We start from the raw sequence: 19,000 nt of genomic DNA, 5'->3' as shown, positions 1-19,000 counted from the left end.
CTCCTCGATTATATTCCTCAATAGGATTATCACGTTAGAGCATCCACAATAGGGATATAAGAGCATCTCCAATGGCGGACGTCCGGTCGGACGTCGCGACGGGCGACCCGGACGTCCGCCATTGTGGCGTTTAGGGTCAGATACGGACGTCCAGTGAGGACGTCGGGTGTCCTCGGACGTCGGCGCGACGGGCGGGCGGACGTCCGCCATTGTGACGTCCAGTCGGACGTCCCGCTTTTAAATTTTTTTTTTAAACTCTATATATACGACTCGTTGAATTTTATTTCATTCGCACCACTTGTGTTAACAAGTTACTCTCTCTACATCTCTATAAATATGGGGGTACCTCATGGAGAGGTCGCGCGGCTGCGTGCATTTGCCGACATGCGGCAAACAGATGCCCATATTCGACTTCAGCAGGATATCATCGAAGAGGTTTGGACTCGGAGGGGTTGACGTGATAATGTATGAAGTTTTTTTTTTATTAGTATGTAATTTTTTTTTTCGAATCATGTATGTTTTTTCCGATGAAATTGTTAATTTTTCCGATGACGTCAAATTTTATTTCCGTAAATGTAAATTGTTTTATTTGTAAATGTTAGTTTTTACGTAAGTTGTTAATTTTTCCGATGACATCTCACTCCACAATAATAGACATCCCCAAGGACATCCCGGCGGATATCTCAATAATCAAAATTCACAAATTCACAAATATGCAATTTTACGGAATAAAAATTTCGACACGAATACGGAAAAAATTCAACCATTTTATTTTAAAAAAAAACATACATAATTAAAAAAAATACATAGTTAAAAAAAATTACATAGTTCAAATTTAAAAGACATCCCAAAGCTTCGACACACGCTGCCCCGCCTCACTCCTCGCCGTCCTCTTGGCTAGACCCGCCGTCACTCCCGGGCAGGGTTGCGAGACCTAACTCGCGCCTCATACTGTCGATGACCCCCTTCAACATCTCTTTGTATAAAGGGTCAGTCGCCTCCCGCCACTTTTCTATGGTGTCGAGTAAAGTATGATTGTGCTGCATGCGTGCGGTGGGTGAGGTTGGCATTGTCCTGGCTAGGAGCTGCCGATTGGACCTCGTGGGACGCGCTGATGCTTCCCCTAGCCGTCCGCATCGTGGTCTTTTGCCCAACCGGGCGACGGCGGCGGGAGAACGGCGGAGGGGTCGGGATCTGTGCGACGGCTTCGGGGAGGTCGTGGGAACCGGCACTGCTGCTGTACTCGTCGGAGGGGTTGAGCTTCGTCCGCTTCGGCCAGCCAGCTTCAACACTCGCACGAAACTTAGCGGAATCCTGCAGCACAAGATAGACATCCCAATATTTGAAGACGTCGAACTTCTTCTTCTTGTCGATGAATTACTGCATGGACAAACTCTTCACATCCTTCATGGACATGCCGCTGGTTGCCGTACAAAAGTTGTTTTCGTAGATGCCGGAAAATCGGGTGAGCGATCTCCTCAGCCGCTCCCATTGTTTCCGGCATTGCTCTCCATCGTGAGGCTTCCCACCTGCCGGGCTGAATTTGATTTAGTTCTGGCTAATGCGCCACCACATCCTGTCGATAGTCCGGTTAGCCCCGATGGAGGGATCCTCGACTATACTCATCCAGGCCTTTGTCAGGGCGACGCACTCCGCCTCGCTCCAGACGGTTCTTCTTCCCTCGCCGGCCTCCTCGTCATCTCCTTCGTCCCCCCGTCGATGAGGACACGTGAGGGCTCACTAGTGCCATTGCCCTTCTTCTTCGACTTCCCTACAACCAGTGGTATCTCAGTGGGAGACTCTCTGATCGGAGATATCCCTAACTCCTCCAAAGAGAAAGTCCCAATGCCGATGAACTGAGTCTCAAGTGGAGAACTCTGGGAATCACTAGACAATAAAATTCATGTAGGGGCGATACACATTATCCCCAGGTGATTGGGGGACCCCCACTCTGCCACCCCCGCAGCAAGCATGCCCTGCATCATACCGGACATCATTCCCCCCATCACGGGCATCATTTGGGGCATCATTTGGGGCATCATCCTTCCACTCCCCCCGGGCATTTGGGGCATCATCCAAGGGCACATATTATAGTACCCGCCATCATCACCGGCATTTGGGGCATCATCGCCATCATTCCGGGCATCATCTCGGGTATCCCTGCAGTTCCGCCGGCGTTTCCCCACCTCCAATGGGGAACGTCGGCGTTAGTGACTCGCTCGTGGCAGGAGAATCACTGTCATGCTCCATTTATCTTCACAATAAATGAAAGTAGAAAGAGAGAAACTCGTTAATACAAGTGGTGCGAATGAAATGAAGTTCAACGAGCCGTATATATAGAGTTTTAAAAAAAATCAAAAAATAGGACGTCCACCGGGACGTCCGTCGTGTCACCGCAATAGCGGACGTCCGCTCACACCCGCGGGCCGCGAACGACCTCTCGTCCGCAAGGGACGTCCGCGTCCGGCTCTTTCGCTGCAATAGCGGACGTCTGCCAGAACGTCCACTATTGCGGATGCTCTAAATTTGGTGTTTGGAGTTGTTGCTGCATTGTTTAGAGTTGCAGTGCATCTTAAGATTCAGCTGTTCGTAAAACTCTATTATATTTGGTCATTGGATTATCGCATTAAATTTTATTTTTGGAGTTGCTGCCGCATTGTTTGGAGCTGCGGGTATCTTACACTTCAGCAGTTAAAGGGGCCAGGCTTGTTTATGTTTTTAGTCCATTGGTCATTGTCATATCTTACTGTGCCGATGATGATCTTTTTAATATATTCAAGACTAAAGTCTCAATTTGGTGCTTAACATATTGCGTTTTTTTGATTTTGGTCCAAAACATTATCTTTTGAATTATTCGGTCCCTCACATTTGAAATCGGATCACATTTGGTCCATTTTAGACGGTTCCGTCAAATTTTTGACGGTTTTAATTACCGGGTCACAAATCCGTCACTAATCCGTCACTAACTGGGAGAAATTGATCCGTCATAAATCCGTCACAATCTGTCACTAATACGCGCGAGAACACGGAGTAGGGTTTCGTGGCTAAGCCCGAAGACGAGGAGGTTGCAGGAGGCGGCGCAGCGGCGGAGCATGGCGGCGACGGTGTTCAGCTCGTCGGCGGACATGCGGCCGGTGGAGGAGGCGTTGAGGGCGGCGTAGTGGTGAAGCGCGTCGAAGACGCAGTTGAGGAGGCTGGATTTGGAATTCTAGGTCGGCGGTGTCCCTGGTGGTGAGTAGGGTGAAGGCGAAGGTGAAGATGAAGAAGAGGGCGAAGACGAAGAGCCACGCACGGTGGGAAGGCCCCGCCGGCGCTCCGTGGTGGAGAACGAAGAACTCCGTCAAAAATTTGCCGAATCAGTTTCTCCCAATTAGTGACGGATTAGTAATGGATTATTGACGAATTTGTGACCCGGTAATTAAAACCGTAAAAAATTAGACGGAACCGTCGAAAATGGACCAAATGTGATCCGATTTCAAATGTGAGGGACCGAATAATTCAAAAGATAATGTTTTGGACCAAAATAAAAAAAAACGCAATATATTAAGGACCAAATTGAGAATTTAGTCTATATTCAATCCTATAAGTTTTGTTTACTGAATTTGTCATTGCAAGATATGGAGTCACTCGAAATTAAGTAAACCAGGAGCTAGATAGAGAAATTTTGGTTGGATTTGATTGAATTTTAAATAGGTCATAAACTCGTAACATATTATACTACTCCTATTATATAAAAGTGAATTATTAATGTTGATTAGTATTAATTTAAATTAATTTATTCTTACGAATCTTGGATCAAGACTATTTATATTTTATAACCATAAACTAGCAAGACTTGATAGGGTAAATTTTAAGCGTACAAGAAACTGCATGAAAATTAATAATTGAAGGGATAGAGTTGAAGTTTGGAAATGCTTATGTTGATTGAAATGTGATGTAGCACTACTTTCGGTATAATTTGTTGGAGATTATGGACAAACATGAACCCCAAAAAAAGAATGATTGGAATACAAATATAAATTTATTTTTCAGAATTTTATTAGTATTCAAAATTTTATTATTCATGTCATTTACGTGGATAGCATGTGCTTGTTACTTGTCCTTTACTATTTTCGTGAGCACAATTCAATTAGAATTGAAGCAAAGGCTGCTCTAGTGTATTTGTTTTCAAATACTACGTTTCAATTAGCTAAATTATTTGTTTGACTCTTTTTTTTACTGAATAGTTATCACTTTGTATATGAACTATGAAGTCGTTGGCGTTTCTGAAGGGAAAAACAAAGGAATGTCCTAATTTTGAAGACTATACCTTTCGAAGTTTGACAATTTTTTTTAAAACTGTCATATCTTAATCGAGGTTTAATTTGATATGGTGAATTAATAATACGATAATTCATCTGTGTATGTGTTTAAAAGGAACAGTGCAAGGTCAATGATTCACACGATTCCCGCATCAAATAAAAGCATATACTACTAATATTTTGTTAATATTATAGTTTAATTTGACGTAGATTGGTACCGTTACGCCGCTTCAAACATATCGCGATAGACAATTGTATTTTATCGCCGCTCTTCCAATAGTGGGCTCTATTTTAAAATAAAAAAAATTACATAAATACTAGTAACCCACTGCCGATTTTATTTGCCGTCAATTATGATAGATAAAAAAATATCCATTATGCATTTTAGATTAATTAAATTTATTCATATTCCAATGTGAGACAATCATGTATCACTTTCAATTGCAGCAATGATAAACGAAATACTATTACAGCATCCATAACCATTCTCTCCGCAACATACTCTTCACTATTTATGTATCCCGATCATTTTTTTTTTCATATTTCAAGTCGAATTCTAGGTTTAAAATGTTCTATCATTAAGTATTTGTAGTATTTTAAAAATATCTGGTTCTGATTTGCACTATTAAAAGGTACTATATATAAATGAGATTTCGATGACTATTTAAAAAAATGATATTAGATCAAAAGTAACAGTGATGTCAATAACATATTGAAATTTGTTTAACAATTGTAAATCTGACTATAAATAATATAAATTATTTTTATTTAATTCCTACGTATCTAAATCTCATAATTTTTGACACACCTGGAATTAAAAAAAGAAAAGGAAATTGGCAAGTGAAGACAAAGTACAAGAAAATATCTGGCTGGCCGCTGGCGTTGGTTGTTGCAGATATTTATCATCCTCGGTCTGACGTGGCACTCAACTGCTACGATTGACACGTGTGAAAAAAGCGTTTCCATGTAGAAGAGCTTCACTTTCTCTCACACCGCCTCTCTCTCTTCCAAATTTGGCCAAGGGTTTCCATTTTCCTTTTATTTTCCAGATATTTTTCTTCTGTTTGATCACCACAATCTGCTAATGGAAGGAGATTTTGACTCGGAGACTCAGCATCGGCCTCCGCCGCCGCCGGCGCTCGATAGAGTTTGCCACCGCCGCTCGAAATCGGATGCATCGTCCTTGACCGTTGAGAATTGCGAGGATCCCGTTCGCCATTCGAGGAATGTGACGCCGGTAACTCTTCTTTCTCTCCTCTCGATTTTGGTAACTCTCCGATTGATAGTGCGATGGCTATCTCTCTCTCGATGCTAAGGCTGTTTGATGCACTGTGTCTGAGGTTTAATTGCAGGAGATCCTGAGCTCAGTAGTTTGTTAGGTAAATGTTGCATAAGTTAGGCTGTTACTCGTTAATCATCCGTGATTTTTTTAGATTTTTGTTTACGAGGCAAGCTCATTGGTGGAATTTATTTTTTAAAGGGAAAGGAAACAATATCCATTCTTGGTGATTATGATATATTGATATTATAACAGATTGGAAGCTTAAGATGATAATGTATTAACGAAAGGCATTTGAAACAAAGGCTGAGTTCATTCCTTCGAGAACAAGGTCTGTTGTATCAAATTAATAAAACAAGGAAGATCTGAAATCCATTACTGACCGAAGGAACATTTTTGTTTAATTATGTAATTTAAGACTTTAAGTTAAGTGAAGGTGTTAGCAAGGGCAAGGCTCTACGTGGAATATGGGTGTAATTTTGGATGCATTGCAATACCATTTAAGTAATGAGGATTTTTTGAAGACTAATTGGATATGCTTAAAAGAACTGCATAGATAGGTTGTTGGAGAATGGCCAGTTGGACAAAATGAGATATACAAAATGGCCTAATTTATAGTACTATCAAATAGTAATGGGTTGAAACAACAATCAACTGGTAAAGTATGGTTTACTCTTTGAGTTATCTCTGCCTTCCCTTATAAAACTTTCCTTCATCTTCTGAAACTGAACTATTATAAATTTTAAATTTGCAATAAAAGAATGATATTGATAATCCGTTGATACATATGGATTTTGGTATAACTCAGCTCTGCCCCACTGAAGTTCTAGGAATATTATCATCTTATTCCTCTTTGAATTTAAAAACCAAGCCTTGAAGCTTTAATTGTATTCTCAGTTTGTTTTGTGTAGGAGAGTGATGGTATCAGATTTTTGCATGAATGCACATGTTTTGTCTGTCTGTGTTGGCATAGTGTTACTATTTTTTGTGAATTTTTGTGAATTAGTGATTCATCAATCGAACTACAATGTTATTTTATAGTTAGCCGTCAATACATCTTTCGTCTTATATCCTTATTCTGCAGCGGTAATACTCCTCTCTCTCTAATATGTCGATGGCCACGAGGTCTAATTGTTTGAATATTTTCTGTATTCTATTCTGACTAAGGGAAATTAGATGCTGATTAGTCATTATCTACACTTTAGAATAAAAAAAATTGCTTGCTTAGGACTTCTAGATGTGGATTCTTATGGAAATTATTTATAATTCTGTCGAAGAATTGATGAGAACACATTTTAGTATCCATTCTGTGTAAGGGGTTAACGATTTTCCAAATCTATAAATATCAAAAGGGCTCCCTTATGACATGTACATTTATATTACTCCCATCTCTTATCTATTTTTTACAAAATATTCTGTTGTAAAAGTTTCAGTATTATTAGCATGTGATAGGACACAGCTGGTGTTTGAAAAGGTTTTTTAATTAGTATGTAATATGGTCACAGCTGGTGTTCGTTTGAGCCCGTACACGTGCTTACATTGGCCTCTCGATTTCCCTGACTGCAGGATGAAAGCACAACATGGACAAATGAGAAACACAATTCCTATCTGTATCATTTGGAAATGTCATTTGTTGAACAGCTGTACCAATCAAAATCTGTGCTTGCACGATGCTCAGGGCACAACTTGAGGGACATAAATATATCTCGGAAGCATTTGACCAATGCTTCTGATCAGGTTCATGAAACTTAATGCTGTTCACTTATAATCCCGGGGCTGGGTTAACTGTACAAAGCTAAATATATTTGTTACTTTTTTCTTATGCCAGTATGGTGTTTCACGTAATAGATGTTGGCAAAAGAGTAAGCATGCAGCGGGTGGGCCTACTCACATCAGTACTCACCATTCGAAGCATGGAGAGGTGCATTACCATCCATCACTGAGTAAAGTGCCCACATCCGTGAAGCTTATTATGACAAGGAAACAAGGGGAAGGGATGATATCACATGGCACACAAACATGTTCACAGGACATAATTGACTCAAATAGAGGTAATCCGAAACTATCATTGCCATAACTTTACCTTTTCTTTGTTGAGTTGAACTTTTAAATTTTCGACGAGTTTGCTCTGGTTGTTATGCATGTGTTCCGTTATTTGTTAGTATTATTTTCCTTTTGTGTGCATATGACAAGTGTAATTGATGATAGAAATCATATACATGGAAAAAAGGCAGATTTTATACTCTACTTGTGAGTTAGGTTTTTGTTTTTACCTGTTTATGGATCTACTTAAGCATACAAAAGTAAATTACTCAAAAGAATATTCTTAGGTGTTTCTTCTCCCTTCTTTCCTTTTTTGAATTTGTTGGTGATGTGTATGGTGTAACAGATGAACTTTCTCGAAAATAGATTTTGCGAAATTCTGAAAAAGGTGACCAAATTTCTCAAGTATTAACTCTACTATAACAGAATCCCCTGACCCTCATGTACAATTGGTAAGTACTAGTTATTTGTTTGGTGCGGAAAATGATTTAAAGCGTACGTGATATAGCTTTTACCAGAACACATTAGAGAAATGATGTATTGGCCTTTTACCATTTTTTGCTATCAGGGTTTAGAAATTGCAGGTTGCGAAAATGCTGTAGCTCTATCTTTGAAATGTTTAATGGAATGAGTGCTAGTTATTTCATATACAATCTCCGATTTTTCTTGTGAATGTTAACACATTTGGTGCATGTTTGGTAGACATGTTAAATTAACACAAGATAATTAATCAAGATGGGCTTTAAGATAAGGATATGCCATCTCACTCTTTTGGGATGTTAAATAATCCACCTTTTTGAACTAATTCACTTCGGGCCTCAGCGGGCTGAGATGGGCTTTGATGGCCTAACATGACCTTATTTTATCTACCAAACAACCAAATAACCCATATAACTCATATATCTTGGCCTTATCTAGGCTACCAAACAAGCACTAAGGGTCAGTGATATGTTGCATGATAATGGCATTTTAGCATTTGCTGTCTATGCTTTGACTTAACTACACGCACTAGATTCTAAAGATTTTGACTTTTATTTGTTCCCTCACGGTTAGAGTAGAGAAAGGGCCATTTGACTGTTTTACAATGTTCATGCTATTAGGCTCTAGGCATAACAAGTTCTTAAAATTGTGTTGCCTTTTTTGGAACTTTAATTGAACGGGTGATAGTTATTCTATTTACAACTTAATATTGTCTGATCACATTGTCTGTAATTGCTTTCTATGCTTTAAATAAACCATGTGTAGATTCCAAAATTTTTACTTGTAGTTGTTCCGTGTTCGGAAAAAAGAGAAGGGAGAGTTACCTGCTGCGCTGAAACGGTTAAAAGTTGCATCTTATGTTTTGTACTTTGGGTAAATCTTTGGAGTTGAACTTGTGCTTCATGCATCTACATGTAAATGTTTCTGCTCTATAAGGAATGATAATGGCAGCATGTTTTTTTTTCACTTCTTATTTTATTGAGTTGCTAAGATGGTTAAAACAGAGAGAATAGATTAGCACAAAAATGCACTTGCTTCCTATTTTCTAACATTCTTAGGTTTTGATTCTTGATCAAAAACAATTTCAGAAGTTTAATACAAAAATCATATTTGATCCTCCTTAAAATAAGATCCGGTGTTCAACCTCCCCTCCAGTTAATTGTTTGCTGTTTATGTGCCTGCATGTTGAGATGCGAGTGAGTAAATGCTAGCAATAGATGGAAAGAGTTCATATCAGTATGTCTAGATCATCCTTTTTCTTTATTATATCATCACTTTTTTTGACATTGTTAGGTTTTTGACTTTTTTAACAGAGGAGATGGGTCAAAATTTTTTGGATGAAGACAGTCAAAATACACTAAATTCCGAGTCCCAAGCAAAAAGGTTGAAGATAGTTTTCGAGGATGGATCACATCAGGATCAAGTAATGTGTAGAGTTGAATTTTCCTTTGCAAGTCCATTTATGAATAGAAACTATTGGTTATCTTCTCAATCCTGGTTCCCGGTATTGCAGATTGTCCCTTCAAAGTGATGCCCTCCAGCAGATGATGAACAAATCAAATTATTGCTCGCTGTGAAACTGTCTTGAAATTTTGATAGCCGTGTTTATTCTCCAACTTGAAATGCATTTTCACATGGGAGGCCCTGTAGACATTATTACCATTAAAAGAGGATGGTGAAGATTAATGAGGTGCAGGATTTAAAGTTTCCCCTAGCATTTCCAAATCGAGGTAACATATAAGTTGAGTCCATGTGAAGGATCAGTGAAGGATGTGATCCCATGAAATTTCGATATCCTAAAATTAAGAACCACAACGTTTTGTCGTAGTAGATTCCTAGAAACAGAAGCTTTATCATGCCTGCATAAACTCATTTGCTTGACCTGTAGATAAGATGCAGAGATGTATTTTGATTTATATAGTTGCCTGTTTAAAGAAAATCTACTTTCTTCCTCCTATGGATTGTAGGTTGTGTGGCCGGGGATGTAAATGGTCTGTAGATGTCTAGGCGAACATCTGTCTCCTGCTTTCGATTTTGTGAGCTTTGTTCGCTCACTCCAGAAATATCTATATATTGCTGTTTGGTACACCCTTTAATTTTTTTTAGTAATATTGGTATACATTTTTTGTTGTATGAATGATTGTTGTCTGTATTTTAATTGCTAGAGCCGTAAAGAATATGCAGGTTCAACTAATCTTGCTTTTGTGTGAATCTGACTTAATGCGCATATCAATGTCCTATATTGATTGGATTATTCCTAGAGGCATCATATGTTGGTTTTAGTCATCACTTTTTTTTTCCCGTAAAGCTGAATTGCAGTGGTTGATGGTTTAATATTCTTCTTTATTGTACTTGAGAATTCTTGCATCTAAAGTCAAGTCTATAGATATAAAAAGGATCGACTTTTTGCTGTCTTACCTCTGAATTATTTGGCCATTTCGTACTATATCATGGAAATTGCCGAGTGGTTAATCAATTCTTCCACAAAATAATTGTCATAGACTCATAGTACACAAATAATTGAGAGTTAAAAATATTTTTTTTTGGTAATGAAAGCGAGCAACGCCCGAACCAGACTACATAATACCGATCATAAGAAATTCCTAACTTATCATGTAATAACCAAATAGCATGACTTGTAGGCGGCTGTTCAAGAACATGCACTCCTCTCTCGAAGTTGCATGCATGGATGGTGTGACAAGAAATCTGCAGCAAAATTTCCTTCACGATGCACAGGTCTCAGTGATGCCGAATCAAAATCTAGCAATAAGCTACCAGTCCTTCCTACTATCGCACGACAGCTGACATTTACCTCAAATTTCCCAATAATCATAGCGACAGCTACAAGATTGTCGCTCTCTACCTCCAACATTCTTATTCCCTGCGCTTTTGCAATTTCTAAACCATGAAAAATGCACCAAATTTCAGCGTAAAGAATAGAACATACTCCGATGTTTGCGACAAACCCTTGTCTCCACTGTCCTGAAACATCACGGAAAAGTCCTCCCCATATGCACGACGGATCCCTTTCTCTAAGGAAGCATCTGTGTTCAGCTTCAACATAGTCGACAACGGTGGTTGCCAGAAGACTGTTACTGGTTGTCTCGGCAAATGCTCACCCACTACAACAACCATTCTCGCATCCTCCACATTCTTTGTCATAATTATAGTTTGTGAAATAACGGCTTCGGAGCTCAATCTTTCATTATTCAAAACGAATGCACGCCTTTTCTTCCAAACATTCCAACACCCCACTCCAAAAATGGTGCTCCATTTCACCTCACTTCCGGTTTGAAGTTTAGAGCTGATGTTGCGAATCATCCAGTCATTTAGGTGGAGGGAAGGATCAAAGAAGCCCTCAAGATCACAAAACTGAAGTAAACCTTCCCAAGTTCTTCTCGCATCCAAAGAATCACGAAGCATATGGAGGCGGCTCTACGTATACAGACCACACATACCGTAGACATCATTGGTTGCTATATGCCTCCCCCTCCTTTCTTCATTAACTAGCACACCATTTTTCAAGAGAAGCCAAAAGAAAGTCTTAATTCGTTGTGGCCCATACTAATTCCAAATTCTCGCCCACGGTAAGTAACTTACTGATTCATGCACTCTCGCAAGGCTATCATATGCGGTTTTGACTGTGAAGTCTCCTGTCGACGAAGGTCCCCAAAAAGCTACATCATCTTCTTCCATTGCGCTTGAAGGTGCGGTAGCAACAATAATACTAGCTACCTCGGCTGGAATAAATCGCTCAAACATATCTCACGCTGGCCCAGCCTGAGCTATCAACAAAAAAATCCACTGTTTTGTACATTAAATGATCTGGTATGACACTCACTGCCACTTCTGAGAGAGAGCTCCTCATGTTCGACACCCAATAATGAATCCAACACATGACTTTTTTGCCTGATCCTATTGCCCACTAACATTTCTCCACATATCAGGCCAAGTATCCCACTAACATTTCTCCACATATCATGCCAAGTGTTACATATTAAATGCCAAAGGGGAGTACATACACTGGGAGCTATAGGGTCAAACCTGAACGAGGGTCAAATTTATACTTAAAACAAAGAATGCTTCCCCATAAAGAGTTTGTGTTGTTGAACATCTCCCAGCAAACCTTCATACCAAAAGCATTATTCACCAAATGAAGATTCCTCAATCCTAACCCGCCTTCTTCTCTTGGGCAGGCCACTGCATCCTATGCCACCATGCACATACGATTTTTATCTTCAGTTTTACCCCACACAAAACCTCAGATCACTTTCTCCATATCATCACATGTGCAGGATTTTTGCTGTCTGCATAGCATAAATGGGCATTGTACTCAACACTGATTGAGCTAAGGTGACCCTCCCTACTAATGACATTCTACCGGCTGTCCAATTCGCTATTTTTATCTTCATTTTATCAACAATGTAAGCATATGTATTCTTATTCACCCTCCTATGCAATAAGGGGACTCCTAGGTATTTACCCAAGCTCTCCACTTCACGCACTCCCAACAACTCTTTCAAGTTTCTCCGAGTTGCATTTTTCACATTTTTGGAGAAGGACATAGTAGTCTTTGTAGTACTAACTTTCATACCTGAGCTTGTGCAAAACTCGTCCAGTACATGTGCAATATTCTCAGCAATGACTACATCAGCTTTCCCAAATAATAATAGATCATCGGCAAAAAATAAATGAGATAGGAGAGGGTCATTCTTACAAATTTTTTGAAAGGTTTCCAGTCTCCTGCTTCAACTGATTTTGTAATTCCATGGGCAAGTCGTTCTATACAAAGAACAAAAAGGTAAGGAGAGAGCGGGCAAACTTGCCTTAAACCTCGAGATGGTGTGAAGGAATCTGTCATATCTCCATTCCACATAATTTGCATAGTGCTTGTTGAAACACAAGTCATAATCACATCAATGAGAGCTTCCGATAGACCAGCTTCATTCAGAGTATCATACAAAAAAGCCCAACTTACTCGGTCATACACTTTTTCCAAGTCGACCTTTAAAGCTATCACTCCATGATTTCCCTTCATAGATCGCATAGAATGAATTGCCTCTTGTGCAATCACGATATTGTCTGTTATATGTCTCCCAGTCACAAAGCTCGATTGTGTGGGTCCGACAATAACAAGCATAAGCTTCTTCAATCTGGTAGCTATAGTTTTCGTGACCAACTTGTACACAACATTGGTATCTCCTCTGCCTGCAACAGACTGATTAAGGGAATCAAACTGCGATGTCCATATAAAGGTCGGTGTAGATTGTCTTCACTATATAAGTCATCATAGAAGGTCACAACCATTGACTTAAGCTGACCTTGGTCTTGAACCCATTCACCTTCTCCATTCTGAAGCATCTCTATCCTGTTGCGTTTTCGACGTCTGATAGTTTGTAGATGAAAAAAGGATGTATTTCGGTCTCCAAGATGCACCCATTCATTGCGTGATTTTTGATGCCACAAGGATTCTTCTATCAACTAGATTTTGTCCAGCTCATCTTTTAACTCTATCTCAAGAGCATTAAGGCTTGGGACACCTCTATGCTCAAGTAATCTCTGAATACCTGCAATACGAGCCAATATTTTTTGTTTTTGGCGAAAAATATTGCCAAACACCTCCTTATTCCACTTCTGTAATTTTTCTGTGAAAGAATTGAGAGAATCCATGAAATCATGCCCCTTACCCCAATTATCTATGACGAAATCATTATGCTTCTCATGAGACATCCAAGCTCTGATAAATCGAAACGGTCTAGCCACCATAGAGGGCGAGAAACTACAAAGATTTAAAAGTAGAGGTCTATGATCAGATTGGTATCTTACAAGATGCGAGACCGATGCTTCTGGATAGGCAAGCCGTCACTCAGAGCTACAAATGCCTATGTCCAACCTTTCATGTAGAGTACCTTTTCTCCACGTAAAGCTTGGGCCCAAAAACCCAAGATCAATCAGCCCCGACGTCGTAAGCCACTTAAAAAATTGTTGGCTAACCCCCTTCAATTCGCTGAGCCACCCACTCTCTCTGAGCCACGAGCAATAGAGTTAAAGTCTCCCAAGAGAACCCATGGCAGCTCACTCGCAGCTTGAATATCTGCTAATTGTTGCTAGAGTATGTCACGCCGACTAGGAGAAGGGTGTCCATAGACTGCAGTGAACCTGAAATTCATATCTCTTTCGTCCCAGACCCGACAGTGAATGAATTGATTTTTCGTGTCAAGAACCTCACCATGCGAAAAGCCATCCCATAGCAACCAAATACCTCCAGAGAACCCATTAGCCTCCATCCCGTGGGAGTTCGGGTAACCAATCCTCCTAATACTGATGTCTGCATTCTTCCCACTAATATGAGGTTCAAGTAGCACTATAATATGTGGTCTGTACAACTGAATCAAAGTCTGTAAAGATCTTATAAAGAGAGCGCTCTTCGCCCCCTGGCAATTCCATGACAAAATCATCATAAATTATATACAAATTCAATAAACACAAGTACTTTAAACCCACTCTAGTGTGTCCATAGAACATCGTTCATCACGCTCATCAATAAAATACCCACCTTCCGTCTCATCCACGAACCCCTCTATTGGCCTCCCATTCTCCTCTAACTCATCACATCATTCTCATCGAATTCTCTCGCCTCTCAATCTGGAGGCCTACCAAAAGCTTGTGTCAAACGTTGCTCAACATCAGGGTCCGGTCTATCTGCTTCAGGTGCTCTGGTGGAGCCTTGTCCACTGTTCTTTGAACCACACATGTCGCCACGCATAACTATGTGGCTTCTCGGGTCTAGCATTGAGGGCTGCTTTGTAACTAATTCTTCATTTTGTTGCCTCTGCTTATACTCAATGAAATCCCCAATAGTAGACTTCACATGCTTAGAGTGTCCACTATGGGACGCCCGCGGCTATAGCCGCGGGTTGGGGCGGTAGGCGGGCGAATTATAGTGAGGGAGTTGTCCACCCCGTGGGCGGACGCGGCGGACGTGGGCGGGGTGGGCGGACGGGCGATCGCCGGCAGCGAAGCGAGGACGCGAGGGGGGGGGGGGGACATAGCCGCGCCTATAGGCGCGACGACTATAGTGTGATTATCCGCCGCGGCTATTGCGGCGTGATTTTAATTTTATTTGTTTTTTTCCTCTATAAATACCACTCCCCACCACCTATTTTTCACCATTTTCACAAAATCCATCCACTCACTATCTACACAACCACTCTCTAAAAAATGCACCGAGGAGACGACGAATCACCCAACTCTCAGGAATCGGGATATGGCAGCAATCCATCAAACCCCTCGGGCTATCCTTCGCAGCCATCGGGTTTTGGCAAATATGCTTCTCAGTCGTCGGGCTTTGGCGGATATGCGCCTCCGTCCCAGCGTTGGACTTGGAATCAATCTCCCCCACCGTGGGCATCGAGTCCACCCCTTCCTCCATCTCAGTCGTGGAGGTCTTCTCCAACTCCGCCACCTTTACAGCGAAATCTGAGTCGTTCCTCATTTGGAGATTACAGACCCAACCTAGACACGCTTCACCAGCCGCGTCCGGGTTCCCCTTTCCAAGGCAGCCAATCTCCGTTCACCGAGGCAGATCAAGACGCGTTTGATACTATGATGGGTCTGCTCAGTTCTGGCATCCCAGATACGCCGGCAGCACGGGTGGAAACGCCCCTTCCGACCCGAGGAGGTAGCGGCAGTCGGGGCGGAGGAGGCAGTCATGGCACCGCCCACGTCGGTGGGCGCACGGGCAGCGGGGCCGGCATTCCGAGTGGCGAGGGCAGTGGCACTGGCGGTAGCGGTGGCTCTGGTTCTGGGTCCAACCGGGGCAAGCCATACACCAAAGACGAGAGCATTGCCGTGGCGAAGGCTTGGGATGCTATCACTTCAGATCCCGTGGTGGGCACAGATCAGACCGAGGGGAGCTTTTGGAGGCGCGTCATGTTTGCATACGAGGAGTTCAAACCCGCCGGTGCCGAGAGGTGCGACCCAGAACAACTCCGGAAAAAGTGGGGTAGGATTTTCCATGCGACCAAGCGATTCGCGTCCATATACGAGAACAACCTTCGCCACGCTGAGAGTGGCCGCAACGCAGCAGATGTTAAGAACCTGTCTGAGGGCTAATACCACACGGAGGGCTGGCCGAAGTTCACCTTGTGGGAAGAGTATCTTGTCCTCGCGGATTGTCCGAAATTCAGGTCGATCGTGGCGAACGAGGTGAGAACAGCTCCTGGGCCAAAGCGCACAAGGCACAACCTTGCCGGTGACTACAACAGTGGAAACAGCTCGCACGAGTTCGAGCAGTCCGACGAGCAAGTCGAAGAGCCAGCCGATACTCACACTAGGCGATGACGGCCCATGGGACAACATGCCACTATCCGCAGTGCCAGAGGGGGTAGAAGTGGCTCCCGCCTATCGGCGGGCGCGTCCGGATCGCCCATCCACCAATCCGCCCAAATCCCACAGCCCACGGTGCAACCCCACGAGGTTTTGTTCAATACCATAGACGTGCAGTTGATGCAACAACTGTAAGACGTATGCAGCAAATACGCAGGGGAAACTGACCCGTACGTCAGGAACGTCTACAAGAGGCTCATCACTCGGATTGAGAGTCGACTGGGGTTGGTTGATAATGCGCCTGGGGATACCGCGGCCGGCAGCAGCGAGAGAGGAGGAGGAGGAGAAGAGGAAGACGAGGAAGCCGACTCCGACTCCGACACCGAGTAGACGGTGGCGGAGTTTTGTAGTTGTATTTTATTTTAATTATTCGTTGTATAATTTTACCGGTTTGCAATACAACGAATATTCGGCCCTAATTACCTCGTATTCTAGTTATTTACACTGCGATTATTTAAATTACACTTGATTGAAACTAAAAAATATTTAAAAATGAAAATTGATTATAAAATTTGGGGGCTATTGGAGGTGCCCACTATAGTAGCGGAAATAGAATTTTGGGGCTATGGACAACAAAATTGGGGCTATAGACAAAAACTGGGGCGTGGTTATTGGGCGTGTCCGCAGTATAGTGGACACCCTTAGAATTTTTCAAACTTTTTCCTCTCACTTGCTCTGACTTGTTAGCTCCGTTTGTCACTAGTTTCCCTTTGTTTTTCGTAAATGTCCATGGTCCTTGCCCAACATTAGTATCACAAGTTGCCAGCGGCATAGGCACCAATGCCAAGCTCGCATCTCTATCATTCTGATGCACTAAATTTGCATCCTGGAGAACATTGAATCGCCCTCCAGTCGGCATAATATTTTCCTTAATATTGTTTTCACTGTTTCGGCGCATCTGTCTCTTTCGTTTCTCCACTATCATCCACGGTTGGGACCTCCGTAACAATTCCGCTGCAAACTGTACCAGAAAATAACCACAACCCATATCCACTACTTTTGCTGCATTCATGTTCCACAATTGACTCAAATTTAGGCACAATGACTTGTATCCAATCGATCTCCCCAAAAGATTCACTACGACTGAGAATTGCATAATCTGGGCCTTGGCAAAGTCACTGCCGGAATTGGCCATGTTCTATCAATCACAATATCACCGGGCACTACCTTCACCCCATCTCCAGTTGCTATCTCCTCCATAGTAACTTCCACACTTATGAGTCTATCTCGATAGTCAGAGAGCGGTGCTTCTTCCCTATGTTTAACCTTCTTGGTTGCTCGAGTTTCTTCGGTGGACGGCGGCCACTCATCCTCGCATGGATCCCTAGGTTTTCCTGAAAGTTCGAAGCGCATCCTTTTCTACTAAGCCACGATTTTCTTTATTCAAAGTGTCACTCGGGAGTACTACTTTTATGTCAAATATAATTTGATACTAATATGTCAAAGTATTTCGCTCACTTATTCCGAACTTCAAAGTTCAAACTTCTCTTTGTAAAAGGATTTTAGATGTTATAGTAAACCTGGTAGACTAATTTGTTGACAATAAGTTTGATTAAAAATAAATTCGACTAGTATATATTTTTTAAATTTTTAGAGCGCTACTAGTTGGATAAGAATACTAGTAATAAAAAAAAAGAATACTAGTAATAAAACAACAAACTTCTCCGATTTTTGCAATAAAAACTTCTCTTTGCTTGGGGAAAACTTAGATAAAAATTTATTTGGAATCATTTTATACACAAATCAAAATTTGAGTTTAAATTCATATACTAATATCAAAAGTTTCTTCTTTTATATTTTCGTTACTTCTTTTGAATAATTTTAGACCCGAATGAAAATTTGAGTTCATGTCATTTATATCAATAGCTTCACCATTAGAGCATCCACAATGGCAGCGAGCCCGTCGGCTAGCTTATCCATGTCGCTCGCTGGTCCGCTCGCTGAACCATTGCAGCCGGCGAGCGCCAAATCGGCGAGAAAAACGGCGAGCGCACGCCGATTCCCGAGCGCTAGCCGATCGGCTGGCCGCCATTGCAGGCTCCTGATCGGCGAGCGATCGGCCAGCGGATTTATTTATTTATTTAATTTTCGAAACACTATATATATGCGATTTGCACGTCATTTTCATTTGCACCACTTGTTTTAACGAGTATTCTCTCTATCTTAATTTCTGTACAAGAGCAAATCAGCGAAATGGAGCACAACAACGAGCTTACTCCAGGGACGAGCGGGTCTCAAACTCCCACGGTACCAGTGGGAGGTGGATGGGGTCCGATGGGCGGGTACTACAACATGTACCTTTGGCAGCAGATGATGCCCGGGATAGCATCCGGGGGTGGTATGCCGGGATGGCAGGGGATGCCGGGGGGGCCGGCGATGCCGGGTGGGCAGGGGGTACCGGGGATGCAACTCGGGATGCAGATAATGCCGGGGTGGGCACCCGGGATGCAGATGATGTCGGGGTACCCGGGGATGCAGGGGACGCCGGGGGGGGGGGGGGGACAACGTC

General features: G+C 42.1%; 1 protein-coding gene across 1 annotated transcript; it reads left to right on the top strand.

Moving 5' to 3' along the window:
- Positions 1-5,256: 5,256 nt before the first annotated feature.
- Positions 5,257-10,297, top strand: LOC121753631 (cold-regulated protein 28-like). The gene is made up of 5 exons (XM_042148855.1): positions 5,257-5,538; positions 7,147-7,317; positions 7,409-7,631; positions 9,417-9,526; positions 9,617-10,297. The coding sequence occupies exons 1-5, from the start codon at positions 5,386-5,388 to the stop codon at positions 9,632-9,634; spliced, it is 675 nt and encodes a 224-aa protein (XP_042004789.1). The 5' UTR covers positions 5,257-5,385; the 3' UTR covers positions 9,635-10,297.
- Positions 10,298-19,000: the final 8,703 nt, after the last annotated feature.

This window comes from Salvia splendens, chromosome 11 (assembly GCF_004379255.2).
Source record: "Salvia splendens isolate huo1 chromosome 11, SspV2, whole genome shotgun sequence".
NCBI lineage: Eukaryota > Viridiplantae > Streptophyta > Magnoliopsida > Lamiales > Lamiaceae > Salvia > Salvia splendens.
The sequence above is the reverse complement of the archived record's forward strand: the minus strand, read 5'-3'. Positions and strand labels throughout refer to the sequence as shown.

Excerpts from the sequence above, each read along its gene's own strand:
- LOC121753631 (XM_042148855.1), top strand. The coding sequence starts at position 5,386 with ATGGAAGGAGATTTTGACTCGGAGACTCAGCATCGGCCTCCGCCGCCG. Across the intron at positions 7,318-7,408 it reads TGACCAATGCTTCTGATCAG|TATGGTGTTTCACGTAATAG; the intron begins GTTCATGAAACT and ends TTCTTATGCCAG. Across the intron at positions 7,632-9,416 it reads CATAATTGACTCAAATAGAG|AGGAGATGGGTCAAAATTTT; the intron begins GTAATCCGAAAC and ends CTTTTTTAACAG.